This window comes from Podarcis raffonei, chromosome 2, assembly GCF_027172205.1.
Source record: "Podarcis raffonei isolate rPodRaf1 chromosome 2, rPodRaf1.pri, whole genome shotgun sequence".
NCBI classification, from domain to species: Eukaryota; Metazoa; Chordata; class Lepidosauria; order Squamata; family Lacertidae; genus Podarcis; species Podarcis raffonei.
This window is the reverse complement of record NC_070603.1, coordinates 25348366-25373525: the sequence shown is the minus strand read 5'-3', so window position 1 is coordinate 25373525 and position 25160 is coordinate 25348366. Positions and strand designations below refer to the sequence as shown.

General features: G+C 43.2%; 1 protein-coding gene across 3 annotated transcripts in view; it reads right to left on the bottom strand.

Moving 5' to 3' along the window:
• Window positions 1-24739, bottom strand: part of LOC128407263 (ABC-type organic anion transporter ABCA8-like) — a 55587-nt gene extending 30848 nt beyond the window's left edge. The window contains exons 1-17 of one of the 3 annotated variants that reach the window (XM_053375414.1): window positions 24529-24739; window positions 23639-23812; window positions 22592-22692; window positions 19765-19991; window positions 18403-18541; window positions 15840-16025; window positions 14086-14218; window positions 10848-11019; window positions 10339-10397; window positions 7761-7871; window positions 7084-7259; window positions 4884-5003; window positions 3298-3436; window positions 1835-1925; window positions 1341-1480; window positions 1025-1144; window positions 101-263 (exon numbers count right to left, since the gene is read on the bottom strand). In XM_053375414.1, coding sequence (XP_053231389.1) covers window positions 101-263; window positions 1025-1144; window positions 1341-1480; window positions 1835-1925; window positions 3298-3436; window positions 4884-5003; window positions 7084-7259; window positions 7761-7871; window positions 10339-10397; window positions 10848-11019; window positions 14086-14218; window positions 15840-16025; window positions 18403-18541; window positions 19765-19991; window positions 22592-22692; window positions 23639-23812; window positions 24529-24577 — 2300 coding nt within the window. In that variant the 5' untranslated portion in view covers window positions 24578-24739. The remainder of the gene's footprint in view (window positions 1-100; window positions 264-1024; window positions 1145-1340; window positions 1481-1834; window positions 1926-3297; window positions 3437-4883; window positions 5004-7083; window positions 7260-7760; window positions 7872-10338; window positions 10398-10847; window positions 11020-14085; window positions 14219-15839; window positions 16026-18402; window positions 18542-19764; window positions 19992-22591; window positions 22693-23638; window positions 23813-24528) is intronic. The other 2 variants (XM_053375412.1, XM_053375411.1) reach the window with 2 other exon arrangements.
• Window positions 24740-25160: the final 421 nt, after the last annotated feature.

Genomic DNA, 25160 nt, shown 5'->3' with positions numbered 1-25160 from the left:
TTAGTAGTTACAGTGTGGTGGAGGAGGAGGCTAGGGGGCGATGCTACATATACAGTAACCCAGATTGCGACGGCTTTTAAGCAATTATCTTGGCACTTACAGCGTTCCCCAGAGTTTACTCTCGCGCTTGAGATTTAAAAAATGCATTCTTGCCATGGCGCAAACTTGTTGCCTCCAGAGTTCTGATCCGCTTATGGTTGCCTTTCCCGTGTCTGAGAGCAATAGCAGATCTTGTTCCATTTCGTCAGCCCCCTTTGGCCCCTCTTTGTAATCAAATTTCAAAAGCACAAAATCAGATCTTTGGTATTGGCCAAAGGAGAGACTACTTGCTTATACAAACTCAGTTCTGACTTCTTCTGATGCTGGGTCAGTCAATCCCCTACTTCCCCCCAGCTCTCCTTGCTGCCACCACTACTGCAGATGTTTTTCCCCTGTCATTGATAAACCATCCCAGCTCTCACTCCCAGATTCAAAAAAAACAGGGAAAGGCAGCTGTAATGCAACACTTTTCCAGGGACAATCCTGGATTCACAGAAGCTGTCCAGGTTTCTGATTCGATCCCAGAATGTCCCGCTTTTCCTTAGGACGTCCCTATTTTCATCAGAGAAATGTCGGAGGGTATGGAGTTATGCAACCCCCAAGCCAAGGAGATAAGTAACTATACAACCTTCAGAAGACATCTGAAGGCAACCCTGTATAGGGAAGTTTTTAAACGTTTTATAGAATCACAGAATCTTACGAGTTGGAAGGGACCCAAGGGTCATCTAGTCTAACACCCTGAAATGCAAGAATATATGTTTTATTATGTTTTATATATATTTATTGGAAGCCACCCAGAGTGGCTTGGGCAACCCAGTCAAATGGGTGGCATATAGATATTATTATTATAAAATAGGAGAAATGTTGGAGGGTATGCTCCCATGACAGTTGGATGCCAACAACAGATATGGTCCCAAACTCATATTTTCCCTGCTGTAGCAGGGAATCACTACTAGAAAGTATGTTATTTGGAACAGTATGTTACCTTTCTCATCAATCATTTCATTTCCCTCCAGCTTCAAGAAGACATCTTCCAGAGTTGTCATGGTAACCCCATAATTAACAATTCCTAGTTCTTTCTGGCGGTCCATGTCAGAGAACAGATCTACATGACAGGGAGAAAGAAACTCAAGTGCTTACTTCTAGTTCAAGATTAGCATTTCCAATCTCCATTACGGCCTTGTGCAAATCCTTTTTATTGTACTTACAGCCCAAAGTAACATTTTGAGGAACATCTCCATTAATAGCACACTCAAAGATGATAGCCATGATATCATTTACATATTCAAGACAATAATTACCTGGAAATTTATCCACATTTTCCAAGGGCAGTATATAACTCAGCTCATTTTCATGTTGTGCTGATAATTTGGCAGCAGGGATGTATTGCTTGACCAGGGATGTTGTTCTCTCGGGGTCATACAATTCATTTACATGCATCCTGTTCGTATTCAGAATGGATTTAGATGGACACCAATTACCAAGTATTGCATTCCTTTAATAAAACTGTTATCTGAATCAAGTATTTATGACATTACTAAAACCATAAGAGTTCTGCTGAAAGAAACAGCAGCACAGCATCTTTACAGCCTGATCTCTCCCTTTCCTCTTTTTGGTCTGAGCTTGGACCAAGAGATGTTGAGCCAGAAAGGAGGAATTTCTTGACATACTTAGATTTTTTTAAAAAAGAAGAAGAGTTTGCACAATTTTATAAATAAAATAGATAAATATCTGTGATTGCCCACCAGAGATTGCAAAATAGGTGAGAGTACAAGATTGCCAAACTCAAAAGTACCTTAAATGGTAGCCAACACCCCATTTTTTCTTCAAGAATAAAGATGAACCAACACACGACAGCCTGCCATGAGAGATAAATGCTTTCCGGTCTGGAAGGAAAAACACATAAAGTTCTGGTTTTACTTATCACATTCTGCAGAAATAAATTATTCCCCATATCCAAATCAGAAGCAGGAAATTTCTGAAGGGGAATGTGCAGTGAGCTGAGATTCAGAAGGGTGATGCAGAAAATAAAACGAGTTCCAGAAATGTTCCCTTCATTTCAAACAATCCTGTTTGTTTACATGCACACGAATCAGAGGAGTATGTTGCACACACAAACAGGCAAGCTGTACAATTGTCACAGCAGGTCTTGCAAGCAAATCTATTTCATTGGGGTAGGGTTAAGTCAGCATAATTGTCCAGGTCACAAAAAGCAGCCTGAAGCGAGTCAGAAGCTGAAGACCAAGGTGCAATCTAAGGGAAGCTACATATCAGGAACCCGGAATAAGATAGGAAATGCAAAACACATTTCAGCTAAGGCAGAACTTGCTGATCAAGGCTCAGCTGGAAGAGATCTATTTACTCCTTGTAACCCAGGTGGAGCCAAGCTTGGAAAATGCAAACACTTGTCCCCCAGAGGGACTATTTCACCTGTCCTCCCAGTACAGATTATTTTACAATCACATGGCAATTGTTAGGGCAGGGCTGTTGATGTCATGCAAAAAGAGATGCAACAGATAACAGGGAAAGGATCCAAAAGCTAATGAAGGTGATGGAATGAGAGAAAAGATTGGTCACCCTCAAACAGCTGTGAAGACTGCATTGAAGAGTAGTAGCTGCAACCCATTAAACCAGCATTTCCCAAACTTGGGTCTCCAGCTGTTTTTTGGACTACAACTCACATCATCCCTAACTAGCAGGACCGGTGGTCAAGGATGATGGGAATTGTGGTCCAAAAACAGCTGGAGACCCAAGTTTGGGAAACACTACATTAAACGCTTAGCCCAGGCATCCTCAACCTTCAGCCCTCCAGATGTTTTGGACTACAATTCCCATAATCCCTGACCAGAAGGTCCTGTTAGATAGGGGTCATGGGAGTTGTAGGCCAAAACATCTGGAGGGCCACAGGTACGGGATGCCTGGCTTAGCCAGTGAAGCAGAAGAGGTTAACAGTAATTTGACATTTCACAAAGGCATTGGAATTTCCAAGGCTAGTCCTCAGCACGCCTGTTACTCCTGGAATAACAGGAACTTGGTGAATGACAGCATAGTGAAAGATGTGAAGGAATCATCTAGGGTGCTATGTGGATCACCTCCTTTATGCAGTGCAACGGAAGAGCTTTTTGTTCCAACAGACAGAAATAAGGATAGTGCAGATCAGTGCGGGATAAGTTCCCAAGTCACATGGTCTCGGTTATTTCTCTCTCGCTTCATGCCTATACTTGTCAAACTGTTTTTACCATGAGACATTCTACTAACCAGCAAGAATATCAGCTTCATCCATTAACTGAGTGGTGAGCAGAATCACTCGACTTGCTTTGCGCTCATTCAGGAGGGCCCACACTTGGTGTCGAGAGTAAGGATCCAGCCCTACAGTTGGTTCATCTAAGAATAAGACCTGTAGGCAGAACATGCGATTGCATTTTCAGACTCGGAAACCTTGAGAAATTAGCACATAGCATTCCATGTTGAAGTGGATTCTTTAAAAAGAATTAATGGCAACCCAATTGGGTCAATGATATTGACCCATCCCAACTGTGGAGTGGTGCAAGAGCCCAGAGGTTCCCAACTGTGGAGTGGTGCAAGAGCCCAGAGGTTCCCAACTGTGGAGTGGTGCAAGAGCCCAGAGGTTCCGGGATCTTACCCAGAGTTCACTTTCCTTGGAATGAGGGACAGCAAAGACTGTGGTGCCTTTATAATATATGGTTTATATTAAGTAGTGGGTTGACAAAGCAGACGACACAGAGATTTCTCCAAGTGTTTCTTTATAGTAAGCTGAAACTGAACTGAACTGAACAGCTCAGCCGGCCTGCTTTTATAGGCAGCCGGCTGTCAACATTGTAACCCGAGGTACCACTGTACACAATACTCCTGGTGGCCAGGGTGAGAACTTCAATACATAACAGTTTATTTACACATAAAGTGGTACCTCGGGTTACAGACGCTTCAGGTTACAGACGCTTCAGGTTACAGACTTCGCTAACCCAGAAATAGTACCTTGGGTTAAGAACTTTGCTTTAGGATGAGAACAGAAATTGAGCAACAGCGGTGCAGCGGCAGTGGGAGGCCCCATTAGCTAAAGTGGTGCTTCAGGTTAAGAACAGTTTCAGGTTAAGAACGGACCTCCAGAACAAATTAAGTTCTTAACCTGAGGTACCATTGTATATACAACCTGAGTCTACGATGGATATGGTCACAGCATTAACACCCCAGAAGGTCTTGCTTTTCCCGTAGCCAAAGCCTTGGATTCAAACAGAAATCAGACATGGCTCTCACTCTCTGACTTCTGCCTGCTGTTTGCTTCCCGCCCAGTTCTCTCTCACATACCTCTGGCACTTGTCCTTCTCACCACCAGCCAGGTGAGGGAAGGGGCCCACTCATTTGGCCTCTGGCACAAAGCCCACTTCCTTTGTTACCCTAAGGACCCATACTTAACGGCCATTAACTCACCAAGAAGCTGGCCTGGCTATTCCAACAGTTGCATCCTCCATTACATTTTAACCCCTTGCTGGGTGCAGGGTTAACTCACAACAATATAAACAGTTATGCGGCTTTAAAAAAATGTTTTGGGGAAAATAATTTCATATTATTATTTTTTAAAAAATTGAAGCTAATCTTGCACTAAATGTGAAAGCTTCACTTTACATACAGTGTTTGGGGAATGGGAATTTAGAAGGGAAGTAAAGATAAGACTGAAATTAGGGAGTTTCATGACTGACCACAGATCAGTGAGAGATCTACACACTCCATTGCTTTTGAGAGGAAACAGTAGATGCATTACAAGATGGAGAGTACTTATGAAATATGTTCAACAGGTCCTTTTGTCCTGACCTTGCTTCACCTACCTGTGGCTCTCCCAAGAAAGTAATCGCGAGAGATAATTTTCGCTTTTGCCCACCACTTAAACGATTAGCTTGGGTGTTTTGAATGGCATCGAGATCCAAGAGGGTCACTAGCTTTTGCACCTGTAAAGCATATAAACACATGTTTCAAGCACCAAGATGTTGGCTTCTTTCGGATTTCTTCCTATCTTGCTTTTCAGTCGCTTGGTTGGTTGAAAGCAACAAGCTATTTTATAGAGGTTCGAATCTTAATGGAATATTATGCAACCTCTCATATTTGAAGTATAAGGCATTTCCAGATGAGATGTCGTCCCTGGAATTAGGATCATTTGCTCAAGCAGGTTTTTGGAAGAACCCAAATGGCATTGCTCCAGACTGTTGTATTCCAGGGTTTGCTTGGTTATGCAACGATGCTTGTGCTATTATTATTATTTTTTATGAATGCCAATGGGATTACAGTACAGTTTCATGTGTGGACTGGAAAACGCTATTGGTTCATCTAGTGAAGAGTGGTCCATGAGGCAGTTCGGTACTGCTCACGCTGCATTTTCTGGATGCACAGCTGTCACTCAAGGAGCCCTTCAAGAAGGTTTAGAGTTTGAAATCAGCTCTTGAGAAGCAGAAAGTGGGATTGCATTAAGCCCCTGCTCCTTGTTCCCTCCCAAACACATCAACACTAAGACTTTAATATGCACCGGCTGCCTGAATATCTGCCGCTAAATGTTCTACAACATGGTCCATTCCTACATTATTTTTCAATCATGTCTTTTTCTGCACCCATGCTGTGATATTTAATAACTAAGGAAAAGGCATTGCACACAGCATCCATTAGGTGACTCCTGCTGCAACATTCTGCCTTCATTTTTGCCTTCAGTCATGCACCAAGCATTATTTTGCAAGTCCTTGTTTTCCATAGATTTCAGCTGGGCAGGAAAACCTTAATAATTTCAAACTGCTGATCAGGATTTCATCAAAACAATGAAAAGGTCTGGTCCACAACAAGCATGGATAAAGTACACCAGTAGTTTGCAACATCTAAAAGAAATAATACGAAATGATTTGTTGCCAACTGGAAAAAAAGAGGTCAAAGCGCCACTTTTCAGCACTTTGTAACTTGCTGTAATCGTGCCCATTTTTATTGGATCAGTTTGAAATGTGGCACTTTTGTAGACGGCATCAGGTAGATTGTAAATGCCCAGTTTCAAGTTATGAGCCCAACAGATGCCTTTTTATCAGCTATAGAATTTTGTGGCTAATCATTCCTGAGCCTTGTTTCTGCTACTAATCTATGCACCCTTGTCTTTGCCTTACACCCAAAAATAGCTTTTCTTTTATCAATTTATTACTGTTCTGCTTTGTTTAGTATGTGTAATTGAAAAGTCAAAAATACAATGCTTAAATAAACAAACTAAATCAATACAAGGTATATACTTGTGGTAAACATCCATTTATTCAGCTGGGAAAGTCTGTCAAAAATTAAATTCATTTGTTTCTGGAAAGAGCAGATAATGGGCGCCTGTCGTATCTTGACCATAATACCGTTCCAAAGAAAGGGGGCAGCCACATGAAGGCCCTTCTCCGAGTTATACATATACTCAGCAAGAATCTCAACATACCCTGCAACCTGCCGCAGAGGGAAATCAGGATGCACGTCACATGACTCAAACAAGAGCACAGCCCCCCAAAATGGGCATCTTTTGAGGCCACACTCTTGTGGGAGCCAAAATAGTACATCCCGGGATCCAATCAGGAGCTGGGATGGCTTCTGTAATTCTGGATGTCCTGGTCAAATCAGGACAGTTGAGGGGTTTGCCTCAACTCAACTCATCTCAAGAGAATCTTCAAATAATTCCTCCATAGTATGATAACAAAGACAGTGCTGGAAGAATTTTCATTTGTGTAGGTCTCAAGGCTTACATATTTTGTTCAGTTATTGAATTAGTCCCAGTCCAATGAAAATTTATTGCACCTCTCCCATTGCAATTAACAGGATTTAAATTGGTCTCAACAAATTTGTCCCATTGACTTCAGCGGGACTTAAGCACAATGAGTTTTCTCTGAATTAGGCTGAGTAAACCTCAAATACAAAGCAGAACAAAAGATAAGGCAGCAATCCCTTGCCATGAACCTGTTTTACAAAGAAAATAGACAAAGAATATAGAGAGGCGGAACCGAAATACTTGCCATATAAATATATCCTTACCTCATTCTCAATATCATTGTTTGGAATCCCCTTTATTTTAGCAAAAGTCCGTAAATTTTCTTTCAGCGTTAGGAATTCAAATTGCACATTGAATTGTGGGCACACAGCACTTATCTCCCTAATTTGTTCCATATCTTCCCTTGCTGAAATATTGTACTTGAAGATGGTCGCAGAGCCTGTACACATAAGCAAATAGGAAGCAAATAGGTTGGCTTAATAAACAGTGTAGGCTGCTTGAATTCTCATAAAAGTTTCAACATATCCTATTAACTGCTGTCCTGCTAAGAGTGGAAATGAGACCTAGACTGCAATTCTAGGTATGATTGTTTGGAATCCTCACAGCCTCAATGACAACAACGAATCTCAGTTCTTCACAAAGCACATAATTAAACTACGGAAGTTGCCACCATACAGTGTAGCAATGGCCCCCCAACCTAAATGGCCTTAAAAGGGGATTTGGACATGTTTGTGGCTGCTAGTCGCAATGGCTAAATCAGAAGACTGACTGCTGTGGAACTGCTACTGCCCCCTTTGTGCTCCTCCCAATGGCGTGTGGTGGGCCTTTGTGGGAATCAAATGATGGACTTGTTAAGGCTTTGGTCTGATCAAGGGGAACCTCCTCCTGTTCTTATGGATTTGGGTGGCAGCCTCCTTCATTTTAAAGTTCTGATACGTACCATCAGATGGCTTCAGAAGTCCACTAAGGATGTTTAGCAGTGTTGATTTCCCAGCTCCACTACAACCAAGAACTGCAGTGATTTGACCTTCATAAATATCCAAGGACAAGCCTAACAGAAGAACAGAAGTTAGCTCTTAAAACGGCCAAGGTACATGGAGGCTGCATTCCTAAACCCTCTTACTAATAAGTTCCATTGAAATCTCACTTCTGAGTAAACCTACAAAACTTCCGTCATGGCTCATTTTTAATTTCCTCACATCACATCACATCAAGCACTAGGGATGCTGCCAAAATTCTTGTTTGAATTTTCGAATGGATGCTTGAATTTCATACTGCAGAATATTGCTTCTCCATGGAATCAGTCGGGAATTAGGAAGAAATCTTCCACTGTTACACCTCCCCGCCCCATCCTAAATTTTGTACAGAGAGCTGTGCATGTATAGTCCTGATGTCAGTTTACAGTGGTGCCCCGCAAGACGAATGCCTCGCAAAGACGAAAGGGTTTTTTGGTTTTTGCATTGCTTCGCTAGACAATTTTCCCTATGGGCTTGCTTCGCAAGATGAAAACGTCTTGCGAGTTTGTTCGCTTTTTTCTTAAAGCCGCTTGAAGAGGCGCAGTTGCGACGGACCGTGCTTCGCAAGACGAAAAACATCGCAAGACGAAAAGACTCATGGAACGAATTAATTTCGCCTTGCGAGGCACCACTGTATTTCATTTGTCTCCACTTTTCAATATCTGTATGAATTTTTGGCATGCATTGATAAAGCACTGCAAAAAGTCATATGATTGCATCAAGAGGTGTTTTTGTTTTTTATCACTGTGCATGCAGTGATATGTAGTACGGGGGGGGGAGTACAATACAGTAGTAGAGTATCTGTTTTACATGAAACAGGTCCCTAGTTTAATCCCTAGCATCTCCAGGGCTGGGAATGTCAGTGCAATAAGCCCTTGTGACCTGCTGGACAGTCAGTGCAGATGAGCCAGAGGTCTGATTGGGTATAATACAGCTTCCTATGTTCCATATATACATGTACTTTTGTGAGCTCATAAAATAGTCCAAAAATGCTGCTTGTGTTTACATAGAAGATCGGATCCAATTGTTTTCCAATTATCATGAATTCCTGCATTGCAGATGGCTCTTGGGTCCCTGCCAACTCTTAAGATTCTATGATGGAAATGAGACACATATAAAAAAACATTGTGAAAACGCTTTTTTTAAAAAGTTTTGAAAAATGTATTGAATTTGCCATAGCTCACCATCACCATCTAATGTAAGATTGCATAATGCACTTTACAGCACTATTTATTTATTTATTTATTTATTTGTTTGTTTGTTTGTTTGTTTATTTGTTTATTTATTTGCTTGCTTGCAGCTATACAGTATAGCTGAGTCCTAGGATTCAATTTACCTTCTGTCCACCCCAGCTGTAGGTTTTGTCCTGAAGATATCCACTTCTAATTTGTGGACGTTAGTGACAGTGTCAAGGAGTCATGTCTCCTCAAGGGTGACAAATGAACTTTATGAAGATTATTTTTGCATTTGGTATTTCATGTGCAAATGAGTAAAAAAAAAAGGCATAAAAGGTTTTGGAATTTGGTTTTTGTATGCAGTATTACTGATGCACACACAGTATGTGTATCAGGATTGTGGAGGAGAGATTAATGAACCAAAGGACATTGTATCTGCCGCAAGCTGTTGATGGAATGCTCAGGGATGTTTAAAAAATAATTTTGTGTGTGTGTTTGTTTCTCAGTTCCACGCTTTTACATGCATTGTGGTATTTTATGCATCATGACTTGCAGTTATTTTTATTGATCGTAGTTTAGTAATTATTGTAATTGTTAAGAGTGAATTTTTGCTTAATTATTATCAGCTGATGTTCTGAGAGTTAATTTTATGGTGTACTATTAGATTCTAATACATCAAATAAAGTAATATACAATAATCTAAGTTGTTCCATTTTAAAGTTATGTTTGATTGTGACTTTTGGTATTGGATCAAATTATTAAAAGGTATGTGTTCTTTGTTGTATATTTTGTTGCTGTAAACTGCCTTGTACATAGTAATATAGAAAAGTGGTACAGTATTCATAGGGAGTGCAGTGGAAGCAATTCTCCTAGCTGTTTATGAATGCAGAAGCAGTTGAACATGGGGCAGTGGTGAGCCCATGAATCAATAAAGGAAGAGGGGAAATCCATTATTTCCTACAAACCGCCTCGTCCCACCATAAAAGTCAGCGCTCAATAAATGTAACTGCATTGAGGGGAGGTTAGATATTAGCCACAAAGCTTAGAGTGGGCAAGCCTGCTGAAAAGGCAATGGAAAACAAAAAGAAACCAGACTACTTGTCCACATTTAACAGTGCAAATTAGGAGGGTTGACCCCTGTGCTCCAGAGCAATGCTTCACAAACGTATAGCCAAGGCTCCTTATTCTGCTTCCAAGCCCACAACCCATTGTTACTTTCTCCTTTTCCTTCAGTAGGCAGTGGAGTCATTGAATCTGCACACACAGTTTCATGCATGCAGCCCAGTCCCACTACGGAACGGACGAGAAAACATGAAAAGCACCTCACCTCTCAAAGCTTCTGTTTCCTTGCTCTTCTCTTTGTAAGTTTTTTTAATGTTATTTAGTCTAAAGGATTAGGAAACAACGAATGGTTAATACAATACTGGATTTTAGTTACAATTCAGTCACAACTATCTCCCCGGTGGTGTATCATCTCTATGGGAAATGGTCAAGCTGTGCAACTTTGAAACTATTTCAAATTCAGACCAGATATTATCTTACTTCCCTATCAATGTTGCACATGGGTAGAAAGAATTCTTAGACATATGCTCGGTTAGTTGTCATTCCCAATAAACAACCTCATCCACATACTTGAGACTCCTTGGCATTTTGTGCAACAGGAGTATATATTTCTGTCTGCATCGCTCTCTTGTGAATGAAAACAATGTTCCCCGATACCCTCTGAAAACAAAAACTAAATATTTTTGACTTCATACAGATCCTTGGAGCAGGGGCAGGATTTCTGCGTCAATTTGCTCAAAAAATTATTTAAGGCCACGCCTCCTTAACTTTTACCTAATGGCTTCCTTTCCATCAAATTCCGGAGGCACAAGCTCAGCATTGTCACTGAAGATATTACCATGGCTTGGTTCATTTGTAAAAGCAGTGCTGGTATAGCTTCCTCTTGATTTAAACCAGTAGGACTTCTTCAGGAAAAAGAAGGGAGGATAGGGCACGCCATATTTGTCTAAGATACACATATAAAAAAGGTTTTATGCATCAAAAGGTTCTATTAATTCTTGGTATTAAACATGTAACACACTTCAAATTTATCAGCCCTTGCTACTTCTCTATAGCACAGTCTCAGTGACCAACATTTAGTGGAAATGGATGTTGCAGCTTACTTAAACAGTCATTCATTCAAATATGTAGTGGATGTGGAACAAGTCACATAACTTTAACCGAATAGATACATCGGTTGCATTCAGGCAATCATATCTTGGCTTATTAAGCCTCAGCCTCTTTCCTGTTCCCTTCACACGAGTCACATTAAACTCAAAATGTCTCTAATTGACCATAGCTTTGTGTTTCATCTGAACTAGGAAACTATGGCTGATAATTTCAGAACAAAGCGGGATTTTGCCTTGCTCTAAAGCCAGTAAACGTCATTTTCTGGTTCAGGCAAAATAAGAAACTATGGTTAATTAGAGACTTCCTGGTTTGATTGCTCATATCTTGCAGGGAAAAGCAAAGGGGTTGTAAAATGCACTTTTAACTGTCCTAGATGAAAGCAGGGCTAGGACCTAAAACCTAACAAAGTTTCTTTAAATATACCTTCATAGAATCCATATTTGGATAATGCTTATGTTTTCAGAATCTTAAACAGAATATATAAGCTACTACATCTCAAGCAAGGTCTAGTACTGCTGCTCCAATCATGCTATTTCCCTTAGAAAAGGCATTAATCACAAGGCTTCCTAAATTACAGAAGTCAATTCCAAAGAAATAAATCAGAGGTTAGGAAATGCAATCTACAGAGATGCAATCTTCCAGCCAAAAGCCATTTCTTCTAATTTTTGTTTTGCCCACCCTTCTCACAGCAGTCACAACAATTTAAGATATTTAAAAACAGTTAAAGACAAATTACCATACTTTTCCGTCTATAAGACGATGTTTTTCCCCCTTAAAACAACGCTTAAAAATTGGGGTAGTCTTATACATGGGTAGTGCAGAGGGAGGACTGTGGAAATGATTTCTGTCTTGAGTAGTAGATAGTTACTGGTGTTATTGCGGGTGATAGGCTGCTGTAACAATGTCCGCTTGTGATTGGGTGCTGCTGCAACAATGTCCATTTGTGGTTGGGCATTGCTGCGGCAATGTCTGCTTGCAATTGGTCGCGGGTGATAGGCTGCTGCGAGAATGTCCACTGGCGATTGGTCGCTGCTGCGACAATGGCTGCTGGTGATTGGGCTCTGCTGCGGCAATTGGGCGTGTGATTGGCGGCTGCTGGTGTCGATTGGAAATACGATAGAAGGCTTCTGCATTGCGTTCGATCGCAAACGTTTGGAATTTGGGTGAGCTTTTTTTGGCATTCCTCCCATTCTGGACAATCTCCCCATTTTCTTAATATTGAGTCCCAAAAACTAAGGGGTGTCTTATCCACGGGGGCGTCTTATAGACGAAAAAGTATGGTTATTGTCACAAGAATAAGGTGGATCCTATCCCTATGTTAAAGACCAGAGTACATCTCAAATCTCAAAGGCCAGGAGGTACACCTGCAGTATGTCAGAAACTCTTCTTACTGGGACTTATGGATATACAGTTAGAAAAAGACTATGGAACTTTGCTACAATATTGTGATTGTGGCTGCAAGTCTTTTATATGCACAAAGATGGAAAGGCCCACTATTACCAACAACAGAAGAACAGCTGTTAAAACTAACAGACTTAGCAGAGATGGAGAAATTGGCCTTGTTTAATGCATTGTGAACATTTGTTAAAGACTGGAACTCCCTCGTGGACTTTTGCATGAAAAATAAAATAAAATACTGATATCTGAATTTGAGGATTGAAGATAATGTTTGTTTATAAAAAACAGTTTTGTTTGGTGTTATATTGGATTGGATGAAGTGACTATTGTTTTTATATATAGTGGACAGATGAACAATTGGAAGTCCTTTATTTTCTGAACCTTATTGTTCTCTCTTTCTCTTTTAACCTCTTTCCTTCTCTTTTTATTTCTTTCCTTTTCTTTCTCTAGCTCTCTCCCTTGCCCCTCCCATTTTTCTGTTTTTATTGTATTTAGATAAAAGCCTTGGTTTGATTTGGTGGTGGTTGTTTTTTTAAAGGAAAAAGATATTAACTTTCGTATTTTTCTCTATGGAACTTAATAACATTTATTTAATAAAGAAACCATACAATGAAAGTGCCATCTGGGAGAGAGAAGTCCACAGCTTGGGAGTGCCCCTCTCCTCAAAAAAACTTATGAGAGCAATGGAAGTACAGTTGTACCTCGGTTTTCGAGCGTCTTGGAAGCCGAACATTTTGGGACCCGAACACCAAAAACCCAGAAGTAAATGCTTCCATTTTCAAACGCGCCTCAGAAGTCAAACAGCTTCCACTGCATGTTTTTCCATTTTCTCCACTGAATGCTTGCAAGTTTTCTGTGGACTTCCCACAGGTATCTTGTTGGTTACTGTGAGAACAGGATCCTGGGCTTGTTGGCTCTTTGGCTCTTTGATGTTCTTACCAAGAACATAAAGGTAAAGGGTAAAGGGACCCCTGACCATTAGGTCCAGTCGTGACAGACTCTGGGGTTGCGGCGCTCTTCTCGCTTTACAAACCGAGGGAGCTGGTGTTTGTCCGCAGACAGCTTCCAGGTCATGTGGCCAGCATGACTCTGGCGAACCACAGCAGTGCACGGAAATGCTGTTTACCTTCCCGTCGGAGCGGTACCTATTTATCTACTTGCACTTTGATGTGCTTTCGAACTGCTAGGTTGGCAGGAGCAGGGACCAAGCAACGGGAGCTCACCCCGTCACGGGGATTCGAACTGCTGACCTTCTGATCGGCAAGTCCTAGGCTCTGTGGTTTAACCCACAGCGCCACCCGCGTCCCTACCAAGAACATAAACCACTACTAAAGTCAACAGATGAGAGGGTCTGTGGGGAAGGAGGCAAGCCTTTCAGATATTTGCTTAGGGTTTTAAACACTAGTGGTGTGAAACATCTTCAACTGGGCCCAGAAACAAATGCAACGGATGCAGCTGTTTTAAAGCAGCAATTATGCAGCTAGCATGCTTGTCGTATGCTTACCGGGTATGACCTTGTCAAAATAGAGGGCCAGCAACATATATAAAGTACCGTCAAAAACCAGGATATATGTGCATGGTTCATGCATTAGGCTAGACAAGGTGAAGTTTCCTCCATATTTTTGAACATGGAGAATCTGTGGGGGGAAAGAACAACATCTAAGTCCCCGTGGGTCAAAACTGGAGGAAGAAAAGTTTGAAATGGAATTAGCCCCTCGCTACCTGCCTGTTGTTTAAAAGCTAGCCCCACGTAAGCGAAGCATGGATCACAGTTAAGTAAAATAGAAAAGAATACAGAGGAGCACCTGTTGTATCAGTACAGTCATACCTCGGGTTACAGATGCTTCAGGTTTTGTTTTTTCAGGTTGCGGACCGCCGAAACCCAGAAGTACTGGAACAGATTACTTCCGGGTTTCGGCGGTCGTGCATGCGCCGAAGCGCTAAATCACACTTTGCGCATGTGCAGAAGCACTGAATCGCAACCCGCATGGGTTGTGAACGCTGCGGATTGCGAACATGCATCCTGCATGGATCACGTTCGCAACCTGAGCATTCACTGTATACAGATTTCTGTACATTCACTCTCAGAATCCCTTAAGAGAGGCGAATGGAAAGGGCAGGGATTGCCCAACACACTTTCCTGCATAAAGGAAAGGGTAAATGGGTGCTCTCCCCTCAGCTCTCCATGTGCAGAAGCCATCTGGACCAGAAGCTGGACCTTACTTCAGTACTGGTGACGGGACAACACCACTGCACCTGTGGGCAGCAGGTTAGTTTCGGAGGCACAGGGCATGTCATGTGGCACACACAGCAATGTCCTCCCCTGCTTTACACTGTGCATGGCAGCACTGGTGGAGGAAGAGGAGTGCTGGGGGAGCGCACCGCCCCTGGCAGCGCAATCCTGGTAGGGTGCCATCGTGGCTGGCCCCCTGCAGGTGGCATGCCGCGCCCCCTGGGACGCGTGCCAGCCCTGCCCCCACCAGCTCTCCACCCCCCCGGTGCTGGAGCATGAAGCTCTGCCACTGCATGGCAGGGCCAGCCCTGGAAAATGCCTGTGCTACCATGATGGTTGGGATCTTTCTCCACAACAGGCGCCAACTCTATAGGGCTGAGGTTCCTTCAGACCCCTTCCCAAGTCTGTTGGGATGGGGCTGAGCCCCCCCCCCCCATGCTAGGCCTCCTCCCACTATTGGCCTCCTCCAGGAGGTGTCACTAGGCAGGCTGAGCCACCCCGTTTTGCCCCCTGTTCCACCCTCCGCCTCAGCCCCAGGCTGAGGGAGAGGAAGCTGCAAGCCCCGGGGCTGAGGCAAGGGGCAGCCGACAGCTACGCCTTTGCTGGGAAAGGGGGGGGCATGGTTTCTACCATTACCGTGCTGAAGAGAGTCGTCAGGAAGGGTTAGGCTGTGCTGTGGCATTTGTTGCATCAGGTACAGGGGCAAAGAAACAGATGCTCTGCTGTGAATGTGACACACAGAGAGCAGGAAAAGAAATAAGGGGCTGCAGGCCAGCATGGTAGGGCAGGGTGGGGAGAACTGACAGGGTTTCACTTTCCTGTTTTTGAAAGGAGAGAGCTGGCCCCCTGCCTCCATAGTCAGCCTCCTCCCAACCCAGTGTTCGTCACATGCGCAACAGGCCCCACAATGTTGGGCACAACTCGGCACCTCTGCTCTCCACTGAAAACATGCCTGAAAATCAGCTTCACCAAGGTTGGGGGGGTAGAATGTTGTTTTCCATTCCAAATAAAGCACAGTGCCCTACCTTTGACAGTTCAACACCAAAGGCGAAGGGGCAGAACACACTCAAAGTCCATTTCAAAGCTGCAGGAACTAAATTGATCAACAGAAGAATGCTGATGGCTCCAAGAGTAAACATGAAGAGGAAGACAACAAATGAAGTGGTCTTAGGCTTCTTTAGGAGAGAACTGACCATGAAGCAGAAGCATATCTGAAAAACAGGAAACAACCAGTTAGCAGGAATTGAGTTCGATACTATAGTGGTACCTCGGGTTAAGTACTTAATTCGTTCTGGAGGTCCGTTCTTAACCTGAAACTGTTCTTAACCTGAAGCACCACTTTAGCTAATGGGGCCTCCTGCTGCTGCCGTGCCGCTGGAGCACAATTTCTGTTCTCATCCTGAAGCAAAGTTCTTAACCTGAAGCACTATTTCTGGGTTAGCGGAGTCTGTAACCTGAAGCGTATGTAACCCGAGTTACCACTGTAATTTAAAGAGATTGGATTGCTATCAAAGTAAGTCGTGCTTTGAGCAGACCCACTAAAATCAACAGACTTAAGTGCCAGAATTTTTTGCTCTATAAGACGCACCCAACCATAAGACGCACCTAGTTTTTAGAGGAGGAAAACAAGAAAAAAAAATATTCTGCATCTGAGGCCTCTCCCCTCCTTGTGCTATGCACTTGAGTGCTCCTGAGCCTTGCCAGGGGCTGCTGATGCTGCAGCTGCTGCTGCTGCTGCTGCTTCCAACACATCAAGGGGCTTGCGAGGAATAGAGCCAGGCAGCCGGCTTAGGGGGCAGCCGGGCTCTCAGGAAGGCTCAAAAGAAGCCCAAGGCAGCTGGGGAAAACAAGAGGAAGAGGAAGAGGAAGGAGGAGGGAGGATCAGGCTAAGGAGCCGCTGGTCCGCCCGCCTGTAAGGCTCCCTTCCGTCCCTCATCCTGCTTCGCTGGGAAGGCAGCACAACAAGAGGCTTTGCGCAGCTCTCCCTCTTGCTGTTCTGGCTTCTGGGATAGCTGCGCAGCCTGCATTCACTCCATAAGATGCACACACATTTCCCCTTACAGTGGTGCCTCGCAAGCTGAAATTAATCCGTTCCGCGAGTCTCTTCATCTTGCGGTTTTTTCGTCTTGCGAAGCACGGCTATTAGCGGCTTAGCGGCTATTAGCGGCTTAGCGGCTATTAGCAGCTTAGCGGCTATTAACGGTTTAGCGGCTTAGCGGCTTTAAGAAGAAGGAAACAAACTCACAAGAACTCGCAAGACGTTTCATCTTGCGAAGCAAGCCCATAGGGAAATTCGTCTTGTGGAACGACTCAAAAAACGGAAAACCCTTTCGTCTAGCGAGTTTTTCGTCTTGCGAGGCATTCGTCTTGCGGGGCACCACTGTACTTTTTAGGAGGGAAAAAGTGTGTCTTATGGAGCGAAAAATACGGTAAATTGGTGGTCAAATGGCAAATGCAATTCAATGTAAACAAGTGAAACTGATACGTGTCTGGTGGGGGCATATTAATTTTACATATATGCTCATTAGGTTAATCATGACTAATCCCATTTGCCAGTAACCTCCACAATCTGTTACATGGGGAGGTTGTGCACAAAGGGCTACAGGGTGGAGGAGAGGAAGTCCCATTACACAGGCAGATATCTACTCATGCAATGTTGGATGTCACTTGAAACCTGTCCATATTTTTTTTTTAATTTTAAAATAATGTTAAGAGATACAAACAGAGAGCAAACAGGGCAAGTTCTTCACCGACTGCCTTCTTCAAACACAGGACCATTTCCCCAAAAGGGAATATTTAAACCTTTCTTATCCTGAGCCATTGTTGGCATAGTGTCTCAAGAAGAGGACTAAATGATTTCTTTGCCCCATAGCATCTCCGAATTCCTTCCAACAATCCTCAGAAGGACGTTTGGTGGTGGTGGTGGTATTGTTTAAAAAAGATAAAATCTGGAAAAAGGCACAGTTGGCTTACCCTAAGTTTCTTTCCAACTGTGTACAGAGGGCATCCTTACTCAGAGGACAAACCACAATCAAAATGTAGGAGAAAATGTTACAGTGGTATCTCTGGTTATGAACTTGATTCGTTCCGGAGGTCCGTTCTTAACCTGAAACTGTTCTTAACTTGAAGCACCACTTTAGCTAATGGGGCCTCCCACTGCGGATGCGCTACCGGCATGCGATTTCTGTTCTCATCCTGAGGTAAAGTTTTTAACCCGAGGTACTACTTCTGGGTTAGCGGAGTCTGTAACCCGAAGTGTTTGTAACCCGAGGTGTTTGTAACCCGAGGTACCACTGTATTTGGAATGCGACAGCTAGCGTTCTGCTGGCTTAACTGCAGCCAGGCCTGTGTCTGAAGCATGGGGCCAGAGTCTTGTTTCCCCCATAAAGTTCCTGGTTGGCTGGGAGGCATGAGATGTTCTTGGCATGACAACGTATGTCTGGCAGGGTCCTGGCAGGGAGCCCCTGGCCAGCTTAGCCCTCCAAGGCCTGGGGCAAAGTACTCAGCTGCCCACCCCCTGCACGGGCCTGACTGCTGCCACCCCCCCCCCGAATTAAGTACTTTATAGAATAAAATCCACATACTCACACATGATATGCCATAAAGGAAGAGCAGAAGGAATACTGCAGGAAAGGTACTTGCAGTCAAATAGGAAACCATCAAGGGAAATGCCAATAGACAGGACAAAATCGCAACGTACACAGCATAAAGCAGACCCCAGGATAGCCTAGGATGGAAAAATCCTGTTAGTCTTCTTGACAATTTGAACTCCGGCACGTGATTGGGATAAAGGCTATGCAGAATGAAAGAGGACAAAGACGACACTCAAAGTTGCGTAAGTGAGAAATTTGACATAGAAGCATCCATGGAAGTTTTGTTTTATGACTGGAAGGGATCAAATGGTGTTTTTTTAAACTTTTATTGATAAATACAATACTTACAAACAAACACAAAACAAAACACAAAACAAACTTATTATACACACATACATACACCTCTCAACTTAGTTTACAAAAAAGAAAACAAACAAACTAACTAAACATGCAAATATAAATCTTGACTTCCCTCCACCTCTGTGTGGCTTCCTTTATTTCTTTTCTTCTTTTCGCTGTGTTATCAATATTATTTTTGACTATCTCATCTTATACCCATTTCTTCTTAATTTTTTACTCTATAAGTTTCATTCATTGCATATTGATATATTAATACCAGAACAATGTTTTTTGATGTATTCCTTCACGCAAGTCCACTCCTCAGTTTTTGGTCTGATTGGCCTCTTACCACTGCTTTAAGTCTTGCTGATTCTATGTACAGTGGTACCTCTGATTACGTACTTAATTCGTTCCGAGGTCCGTTCTTAACCTGAAACTGTTCTTAACCTGAAGCACCACTTTAGCTAATGGGGCCTCCTGCTGCCGCTGCGCCGCCGGAGCACGATTTCTGTTCTCATCCTGAAGCAAAGTTCTTAACCTGAAGCACTATTTCTGGGTTAGCAGAGTCTGTAACCTGAAGCATATGTAACTTGAAGCGTATGCAACCTGAGGTACCACTGTATTCACAAAATCTTATTTGCCATTCTCTTACTGAGGGAGTTTTTTTCTCCTGGAAGGGATCAAATGTTTAGGCAGATGGAACCATGCTCTTCACCCTTGCTAATGGCAGCTGATGATGTAGAGTAAGAAAGTGGAAATAAACAACCCAATGGCAACACAGCCAAGGTAGGAGTACCAGAAGATTATGCTGAGGGAAAATAACTCAGGTTCCCATTTGAAGCAGCACCTCCATGTTCAGTGTTGTCTAAAGACCTAAGAGTGCCCAAGGTGGTAACATTTCCAGTCCAATCTCTATTATGATTAAGGAACTATAGTCTAAAATACAAAAACTCAGATCTAGGGGCCTCGTATCATTCTTTTATCCTTTTTCTCATAGGAAGCCAATCCCATAGCTCACCAGAATGCTGTGTCTCGTAGCCCCATTGTCTTCATCATCTCCTTCAATTTCCGTTTTTCTCCTGAAACATTTTGTGACAAGAAGTACAAAAATGGAGAGAAGCACAAGACTGTAGCCAGAAAGGTCAGGTTGTTTGCTAAGCTATCTGAAGGAGTAAGAGAAGACGATCTCATACGGATGCCACCAATAGATTTCATTTCGTCCCAAACAGAATGATTGGTGATCAGCTAAAAATTAAAATTAGGAAGGCAACAGTGTTAGGAAAAAGTCACTGAACAATTTCATAACAGTTCTGGAGTATTTCACAATTCTCATTGCCACATGAACCTGTTGCTTATCCCCGTTTTGCAGACATAGCTCAATGGCAAAAAGGTCTTCACATGTCGCCACTCTGGGCGGCTTCCAACAAATTATTAAACCACAGTATTACCAAGAAGGCCCTCTGTAATCTCACTTCTTGCCAGTGATTTTTTTCCTTAAAAAATGTTTAGGGGTACTCTCATTTTGACTCAAGAAAATCACCATTTTATATTTCAAATTGGGGAAAATAAATACAGTAAATGGACAAAAGTACAAAGATTCACAAAATGTTTAGGGGTATGCATACCCCTGCATTCCCCCCCCCCCCAGAAAAAAGCACTGCTTCTTGTAATGAGGGAACTTCCAGAAGGCCCTCGGAGCTGGATCTCAGTGTCCGGGTTAAATGATGGAGGTGGAGGTGCTCCTTCAGGTATACAGAAGGTATACATTTAGGACTTTGTTTAGAAGCAGAAGTTGAATTGCCTCCTAGCCCTAGAATACATAGATGCAAGAAAATCTAGGCTTGGGCAGTCACAAAGCAAAAGGCCTTGTGACAGAGAGCCCAGCTTAATAAAACTATAAGGGACTCGTTGACAGTAAAAAGCTCCTGCAGAGCAGGCTGAGCGCTTGCAGCTGGGCCTGGGTGAAGTTTGTCAGACTAGACCAGTGTTTCCCAAAGTGGGCAATACTGCTAGGTTGTGGGTGAACATATCAGATGACACAGCGATTCTTCAAACAGCTCTTGTTTATTCACAGGCCAGGACAGAACTGAACTGAAGGGTTCAGTCAACCTGCTTATATAGAGTTCCAGTACAATGTAACTGTAACAATTTTCTAAAACTATCCAATCACTGAACGGCACTTTCGATCCCTTATTTGCATAACTATCTACAGTATCCCCTTGCTGGCCCAGGGTGAGAACTTCATTATATAACAAATACCACCCCCTGGGGGGCACTGGGACGATCCAGGGGGGCAGTAGAAGCCTCTGGTGCAATTGGGGGGGTATTGAATAAAAATAAGGGAGCAGTGGAAGCATAAAGAAAGAAGAGGAGAAAATTCTGAAAAACCATTCATACATGTTTCATCTGTTGTGCAATGACGCTTATCGCCAGGTTGGGCACAGTCGTGGGATGGCAACAATGCCTCCCCTGGATCCGGCGGTTGTGCTGGAGGCTAGGGGTTTTCCCAGGCTTCGGTGAACCCTTTTCAGCTTCGCCCAGGCCCAGGAAGTGGATCGCAGCTTGCTTGCTTGCCTATTTATAACGTCAAGCTTCAAGGTGTCTTATTTACAACAGCATCTTTCTTTACTGTGTTGTAGGACTTAGGTAGAAATATAGATGCATAAAAGAAGGCAAATTTATCATTGCATCTTTCTGTTTGTTTGATTAAAGACGGCAAATTTCCAGGGGGCAGTAGGCCAAATAAGTTTGGGACCCTCTGGACTAGACTATATAAGTCTCAGGGATGGAGGACCTATGACCCTTGAGATGTTGCTGAATTCCGGCTCCCATCTTCCCTCATCATTAGCCATGCAGGGCTGATACAAGTTGGAAGCTAACAACAATCAGGGGACCACAGATTCCCCATCACTGACTCAGCTGAGGTCTGGGAGCTGCTAAAACAATTTGTGTCTTTCATTTCCCAGATGCTTGTGAACTGCGTGTTTCACTTAATCTGCCCTACCTTGTTATGAGGGGATGTGGGTGGCGCTGTGGGTTAAACCACAGAGCCTAGGACTTGCCAAACAGAAGGTCGGCAGTTCGAATCCCCGCGACGGGGTGAGCTCCCGTTGCTCGGTCCCTGCTCCTGCCAACCTAGCAATTCGAAAGCACATCAAAGTGCAAGTAGATAAATAGGTACCGCTCCGGCGGGAAGGTAAACGGCATTTCCGTGTGCTGCTCTGGTTCACCAGAAGCGGCTTAGTCATGCTGGCCACATGACCCGGAAGCTGTACATGACTCCCTCGGCCAATAAAGCAAGATGAGCGCTGCAACCCCAGAGTCGGTCACGACTGGACGTAATGGTCAGGGGTCCCTTTACCTTTACCTTTTTTACCTTGTTATGAACTATTGCTTGTTTCTGGATTGAGATTTCCCTTGTGTTTCTGATCCCAGTGTCCTTTCGACCTGGTTCTAGATGGGGTTACTCCACCCTTTCCCTGAAAATTGAGACTCACCTGGCCTGATCAGGACACCTTCCTGATGATGAATATGCAAGAGGGAAAGTAAACAGTTTTTAATGGTACTCAAGTGTACAGTTCCTACTCATTTATTAATGCACAGTCCAGATGTGTTTCTTCAAGTGTGTACTTGTGTTGCAGAGGGTCTATTTCCCCATATATACAGAAAGCTGGAGCCTGGAGCTGTTGTATTGTCAAGGAAGCAACTCAGACTTAAGGCTGGGCTTGGGTTAACTTTGTTGTCAGACTTCCACATTTTTATATTACATTTAATATATATCTTGATAGGGAGACTAATATGATACAGCAGTGTAATGCCTCAAATAATAAAATAACGCTACTTACTTCAATAATAGCACTGTCAATGCTGGACTGCAGTGATAGAAATCCTTGAAACCAGTATTTTGGATTTTTACAATAGTCTGATGTATAGTTGTAACAGTAATCTACAAGCAAGAAGAAGAAGACGTGGACAGTGTGTTATATGCACATTCTATTAGGTTCCCTACAGTTATGGAAGCATTGAAAATGTACGGTAATTAAACCAGATTTAATCAGAAGGGAATATCAAATGTTCTAAAAGATTATTTGCTCGGTAAATCCTATGAAAGGTCTGAAGGAACATAATTTAAAAGCTTTCCAAAAGTATCCTAATCTGAAATTTTCTTCGGATTTTGACGTTCTGAATTATCTGGTCTCATTTCTGAAGTAGGACATATATGTTAGAAATGCTTTATCACCTCCTATTCCACAGGGTTCTGGCCTAAAAGTTATGCATGCTCAGAGCAGGGACAGAGGAGAGGAGCAAGTAGATGAATATGTGTGCATGACTACTTTAAATATCTTCCTACATGAAGAAAAAGGAGCAGAAGTATTTAATTATTTATAGGTCTATATATAGGGACGCGGGTGGCACTGTGGGTTAAACTACAGAGCCTAGGACTTGCCGGTCAGAAGGTTGGTGGTTCAAATCCCCGCGACGGGGTGAGCTTCCGTTGCTGCCAACCTAGCAGTTCAAAAGCACGTCAAAGTGCAAGTAGATAAATAGGTACCGCTCCATCGGGAAGGTAAAAGGCGTTTCTGTGCGCTGCTCTGGTTCGCCAGAAGCGGCTTAGTCATGCTGGCCACATGACCCGGAAGCTGTATGACGGTAATCGGCCAGTAAAGCGAGATGAGCGCCACAACCCCAGAGTTGTCCGCAACTGGACCTAATGGTCAGGGGTCCCTTTACCTGTACCTTTAGGTCTATGTATAGGATAGATATGCAGCTGTCCATTCTACATTAAAAGCTTACTCATCTTAACATGTGGGTCCAGATCTGCACCTGATTGCACAGTACACCTATGAATATCTAAGAAATGGAATGTAAATACAAAGGCATATTGGATTTACCGATTTCTTCAACATTAGCGCTTGGAGAAACCACTCTAGGATAAGAAAATCTGAGTCGATAAGAAGTGTCGTCCTGAAAAACAACTCCAACATATTCATAGTCATCATCATCATATTCATTCTTTTGCGCGGCTTCCATTGCATTTTCATCTTCTACCGGTTCTACTCTTATACCTTTAGTTCAAAAAAAATGCAGTTACTATATGAGCCTCCATACAGAGAGACTGAGTGAGAGAAATGGCTTCTTGTGTAGAGTTTGCAAGCAATTCAAGTGTATCATTATGACATGGGCATCTCACAAGATTATAGAGCTTAGGACAAACTCGGCGCTCCATATGTTTTGGGACTACAACTCCCATGATCCCTAGCTAACAGGACCAGTGGTCAGGAATGATGGGAATTGTAGGCCCAAAACATCTGGAGGGCCGAATTTGCCTATGCCTGGCTTAGGATAAGGAAACCACAGACAACTTTGCATGCTGCAATCTCACTCCCTAACCACCTCCCTCTTGCATGCCTGTGGGAAGCTGCCAAAGTTACCCACTCCCCCCCCCAAAAGGTGCAGCCAGGGAGGCCAAAACACTGGGGTTCTCTGGTGGTCCCCTGTCCCCAGTTGAAGAAACACTGTTCTGCTGTTGACAGATGGCTTGATTCCTCAGAAGAGGTCTCAATCCTGCCTGAAAAGGGCTGTTTGACAGGGGAACCCTCTGCTTTATTCACTCTGGGGGGACAAAAGGGTACTCTGCACATGGACAAAGACACTCATTATTTGCCTATCTCTTCTAGATCACACTCCTGTCATAGAAAATAGCCTCCAGAGCTCATCCATTTTCAACTTAAGCCTTACTAAAGAAATAACGTAGCAAAATGTTTTAATAGATAGTATATACCTTTCATGACAGAGGTGGTTTTTACTTTCTCCATGATTTCCATTGCCATCTTTGTTCTTGGAGTATACAGGATTCTAAGTTCTGTATAATTGAAGGAAGGATCATCTAGTTGACCAAGGAATGCCTGAGGTATTTCATGAGCTGGCTCAGAGAATATCCATGCTGTTGTTAGGTAAAATGTGAGGAGGAGAACCAACACCGAGAACCACTCCTAGAAATAACAAACAAGTCACTGACTAGAACAATACATTGGATGTTTTAAGCTATGAGAATGTTTTTGTTCCTATGGGTTCCTATGGTTCCATATATAAAGTTAAAGCTAAAGGACCCCTGGATGGTTAAGTCCAGTGAAAGGCGACTATGGGGTTGCAGCGCTGATCTCGCTTTCAGGCCGAGGGAGCCGGCGTTTGTCCACAGACAGTTTTCCGGGTCATGTGGCCAGCATGACTAAACCGCAACTGGCAAAACCAGAGCAGTGCACGGAAACGCTGTTCACCTTCCTACTGCAGCAGTACCTGTTTATCTACTTGCACTAGTATGCTTTTGAACTGCTAAGTTGGCAGGAGCAGGGACAGAGCAACGGGAGCTCACCCCGTCGCAGGGATTCGAACCACTGACCTTCCGATCAGCAA